The following is a 5,173-nucleotide window of genomic DNA, read 5'->3' as shown; positions in this document are numbered from 1 at the left end:
GGGAAATGTCAGAAAAATACTGATTATTGGATATATTACAAGATATCTAATTCAAATACCTTAAAACTTAAAAGTCATGAAAAGGAAAAACATCTAACAGGAATTTTTTTAGGGTGAAGGGTACTAAAAATATGATAAGAATAACGTATATATTATTACATATATTAGTAATTATTATATACTAATAATATATATTATAATTATAATAACTGAGTGTATATAGTAACCATTAATGAAATCCTTGATGAAAAAATAAATTGCTATAGAGAACAATTTTGAGACAATTGGAAAAAATTTTGATGTGAACTCCATATTAGTTGATGTTAAATTTCTTCAGGTTAATAATGATAATATAACTATATAGAAAATGTCTTTGTTCTTTTGAGATATGTTTTGAAGTATAACACTTATGGACAAAGTATCATAATGTCATTGCCTATAAATATGTATATATGTATTATATCAATGTATGTATATGTGTGTTGTATGTATGTATGTATATACACATTTAGTGATAGTCAAAGGTAGTAGAATGTTAAGAATTATTTAATGGCTTAATTAATTTTTTAAATAGTTAAAATGTACATAAGCATTAATCATATAATTCTATCAATCTTTTGTAAGTTTTAAATTTTTCAAAACAAATTTGAGCACAAATCTCATTCATCCACATCTCAGATTGAATCTCTGTCCTAATTCTTTCAATCTTCAAAGTTGTTTCTCTGAGCTTCTTAAATATTTCCCTTTTATGCTATGTTACTTTTTGCTATATATAGTGTGATTTAGTGGTTATGAATATATATTCTGGAACCAGATAGCTTGGGTTTGATTCCTGAGGTCCTCCTTCATATGTCTGTGGACAAATTATGAAATCTCTATGCTCCTAATTTTTTAAAAACACAGGTATTATTGGACATCAAAATACAGTAATGAAAGTAAAAGATTTAACAGATGTGCTTTAATATTGAAATGGATACCACTAAATGGAAAAGTTATTTGCAAGCTCAAAGAATGTCTGAGGATTAATTTAAAACACGACATACAAGAAGAAATATAAAAATTTAAAATAGAATATAAAAGAAGAAATATAAAAGACAAGGCAGAGACATGAAGATATCAATATTTATTCAGTTTCAAATAAAACATCTTTCTCAAACAAGCTTAAATAATTATAAGATCTATGGATTATACAAACAGGAGTGGTTTATTCCAGTGACTCTGAGTCTGTTTTCTGTTTGATTCCCTCAGCTATGTCCTCTTTTGCGTATTGACTTTTTATCTCTAGGCTAGTTTCCCTCTTGATGGCAAGATGATGTAGGCCGTGCCATATTTCACATTCACACACCGTGACATTCAGAGAGAGAAAGGCTGCCATTTTTGTGGATCTCTTGTAATATAAAGAAACATATTTCTCAGAAACTTCCAGAAAAATCACTGCTTCTGTTTCTTTTGCTCCGAATCAATCCTATGGTCTTCCCTTGACAGATCTCTGGAATTTATTGTTGGTAAGCATAGGGGTTGGATATTCTAGAAATACATAGCAAAACTCATGGTACTATTGGAATAGGGGGAAAAATGAATGAATAAAAGTCTTGAGACTAAACATATCTATTAAAATGAAATTTGGATCCAACAGATACAACATACATCTAATTCAGAGTTCCTCAAACTTTTTAGACTTTGAATTCCTTTATATTCTGAAAAAGTATTTAGGACCCTAAAGAGCTTTTTTGTTAAATGGGTTATATCTATCAGTAATTATCATGTTAGAAATAAAAATGAGAAATTTAAAAAATGTTTAATTTATTAAAAAATAAAAATAATAAACCCATTACATAATAACTTGCATAATTATATTAAAATATATTGAAGAAAATATTTACTGAGTTCCCAAATATATCACGTAGTATTTGAGTACTGGTAATATAAAATGAGATACGGCATGTTTGATACAGAAATAAGATAGGCCTTTATTTTATTATCCAAAAGATAATAATTTGCTATTTTTTGCTTTAAAATGTTACTCATATCAGTTCATTTGTCTATTTTCTTAGGGTATTCTACAGTTCAAGCTCTCATTACCTCATGTATGATTTATTAGAGTTAGTCTCATTACTTCCAATCTCTTTCCAATCAATTGCCTGGTTAGTTTTCTAAAAGATACAATCATATCACTCTGCTGTCAAGAAGACACCAATGTCTCACACACACTTTATTAAATAAGTTCAGATTTTTTAGGGGGCATTTAAGGTCCACAGTACCCTGATCCACTTCCACCCTTGCTACCCACACTCCCCAAGAACTCTCCCGTACAGTTTTGCGGTGCTGTTGACCTGGACGAACTTGGGCAGGCTACTCCCTATTTCAAAACATGAGATTTCAACTAAGGAAATGCATGAAAAATAATGCCTGACTCACTAGTAGGTAATATTTGTAAAAATCTAGTGGAATGTCTGGGGGATGGTAGATTCATAAATTATTTTTTCTTTCATATTTGTACCTTTAAGTGATGAAATAAATATTTTTGTTTAGGTTTTAAGGAATTTCACTATTTTCTGCTTCATTAATGCTTGAACAGTATTTCTATCTTTCTGTGAACATTATGAACACATCAAAAATGTTTGTGGGAACCAGTGCGTGTTGGTGGTACTCCTAATAACAAACAAGGAATAATATAGTGAAAAAGAGGTTATTTAATCAATATATTCAGAAATTGAACTGTTGTATATGATGAGCAAATAGGAAAACTACATGAAAATATTCAAATCCATAGGGATTTCAGTATAAATAGACTAAATTTCAACAACATATACATCAACCACAATTTTCTAGACACTTTATTTCAGAGAACTGGAAAGTAAAATTTACTATCACTAAAGATGAAAACATTCTTGTAGAACATACAAACTCTGCATGCATCTAAATTCAAACAATGTAATGTCGAATGAATTAAAAGAATGTTGAGAATCAAGTTCAAACATACAGTTTACTTCTCACGGAAGCCATTGCCCAAGAAGGAATGAACATTTTAAAACATGGAATGTGACTGAGTTTGCATGATTACACTTTCAGATTCCAGAAATTTGTCACAAATTTTCAATGGAAGCTCCTTTTATTTATACTGACTTCTATTCCTAGTATATATTGCATTTATTGAAAATTGTAACTACTTACACTGACACAATTAGTTACTAAGGTAAGAAATTGCATTCTGAATCAATTTGTCACCTCAAATATAGTTAGTACTTTACTCCTAGTAGCTTAGGTTTTTTATTTTTTAATTGTAAGGAAATATATTTTTTATATTTATTTATTTATTTAATTTCAGCATATTATGGGGGTACAAATCCTTAGGGTACATGTGTTGCATCCCCCGCCCCCGGAGTCAGAGCTTCAAGCGTGTATCCCAAGAATGGAAAAATAACACCACATGTACTCACCAGCAATTTGGCATTAACTGATCAACACCTAAGTGCACATATAGGAATAAGATTTATCGGGCATCGGCAGGTGGGAGGGAGGAGGAGGGGATGGGTATATACATAAATAATGAGTGCGATGTGCTCCATCTGGGGGATGGACACGCTCGAAGTAGCTTAGGTTTTTAAAGTACATTGTAGGAGACTAATTTCCAAATTTAAATATTTGACTTACATATCATTATGCTTGATATTTTAGTATTTTATATGCAATGTTTTCATTTTCTACTATCTCAGTATAACGTTATTTCACAAAAAGTTTTATCAAATTATAATCAATTTTCAAACGGGGATGATACCTGTTTCAGAATGTTGCAAAAATTTTTTTTCTTCATAATTTTTTTCACAACATTTATTACTTCCTTATTTCTTAGACTATAAATAAATGGATTCAATAAGGGTATTACTAAAGTATAAAAAATAGCAACGGGTATGTCTTTAGCCCCTTCTTTAAATGAATTTGGTCTAATATACATGAAGAGAAGAGAACCATAGAATATTGAGACAGAGAGAAAGTGAGATGCACAAGTAAATAAGGCTTTTCTTCTTCCTGCTTTGGATTTCATTGTGAATATTGTGAAAAGGATACAGAGATAAGAGATTAAGACTACGGTAATAGTGAAAATTTGAATTGACCCTGAAAAGATAAGTACCATCAATTCATTGATATAAGGGTCAACACAGGAGAGTCTGTACAATGGTAGAATATCACAGAAAAAGTGATTGATTTGATGAGACTCACAGAAAGTTAACCTAAACAGAAATCCTACATGAATCATGGAATGCAGGTTTCCAGCTATGTAGGCTCCTGAGGTCATCTGAATGCAGAGTTTCCTTGACATCTTGGTATGGTACTGCAGTGGGCTGCATATGGCCACATAGCGGTCATAGGCCATTGCTGCCAGAAGAAAGTAGTCTGCAGTTTCAGCAAGGCAGAGAAAGTAAAATTGTGCCATACACTCATAGAGAGAAATGCTTCTGTCCTCAGAATAGAAGTTCTCTAACATCTTGGGGGTGATGGCACAGGAGCAGCAGGAATCCATCAGAGCCAGATTGCCCAGAAAGATGTACATTGGTGTGTGCAGACGATGTTCTGCATAAATTAACACCACCAAGCCAAGATTCCCCACCATGGTGATCACATAGATGGCAAAGAACACCACAAACAGAAGGGTCTTCAGCTCTGGGTGATCTGTAAATCCTTTGAGGATGAACTCGGTTATCAATGAGTGGTTGTTCCCATTCATGTCGACCTTGTCTGCTGAGAAAGGAATTATGGCGATACAAGATTCTAACATAGAGTATATAATTTTTCCTTCCCCTTTTTTTTCATGACAGGTATTAGAACTTCTTTTTTAAGCTCCCCTACTGTCTCTGAAACACAGGCACACATAATTCTAGGGGAACATTTGTTCCTGTATAGTGGCAGTCTCTGTGACCTCATGCTCTGTCTGTCAGCATTCACAAAAATATTTTGATAATTGCAGGGAGGATGCTTAGAGTGGTAAAGGTTTGTCATTATGAATTTTTGCAAGAAAAATGTACCAATCTAGCGTACTCATATTTTGTTCATTATTTCCAAATAATTTTAGAGTCAGTTTTATATGAAGATCTCAAAATAAATTTTAAATCAATATTCAAATATGTAAATGAACATTTATATATATATGTGTGTGTGTGGATGTGTTATATAA

General features: G+C 31.8%; 1 protein-coding gene across 1 annotated transcript; it reads right to left on the bottom strand.

The window, feature by feature from the left end:
• Positions 1-3,754: 3,754 nt before the first annotated feature.
• Positions 3,755-4,726, bottom strand: LOC105859342 (olfactory receptor 5K3-like). The gene has a single exon (XM_012743059.2). It carries the CDS (start codon positions 4,724-4,726, stop codon positions 3,755-3,757), a length of 972 nt encoding a protein of 323 aa, XP_012598513.1.
• Positions 4,727-5,173: the final 447 nt, after the last annotated feature.

The sequence above is a fragment of the Microcebus murinus genome, chromosome 1 (assembly GCF_040939455.1).
Source record: "Microcebus murinus isolate Inina chromosome 1, M.murinus_Inina_mat1.0, whole genome shotgun sequence".
NCBI lineage: Eukaryota > Metazoa > Chordata > Mammalia > Primates > Cheirogaleidae > Microcebus > Microcebus murinus.
This window is presented reverse-complemented; position numbering and strand designations above follow the sequence as displayed.

Coding starts and splice junctions, on each gene's coding strand:
- LOC105859342 (XM_012743059.2), bottom strand. CDS start 4,726: ATGAATGGGAACAACCACTCATTGATAACCGAGTTCATCCTCAAAGGA.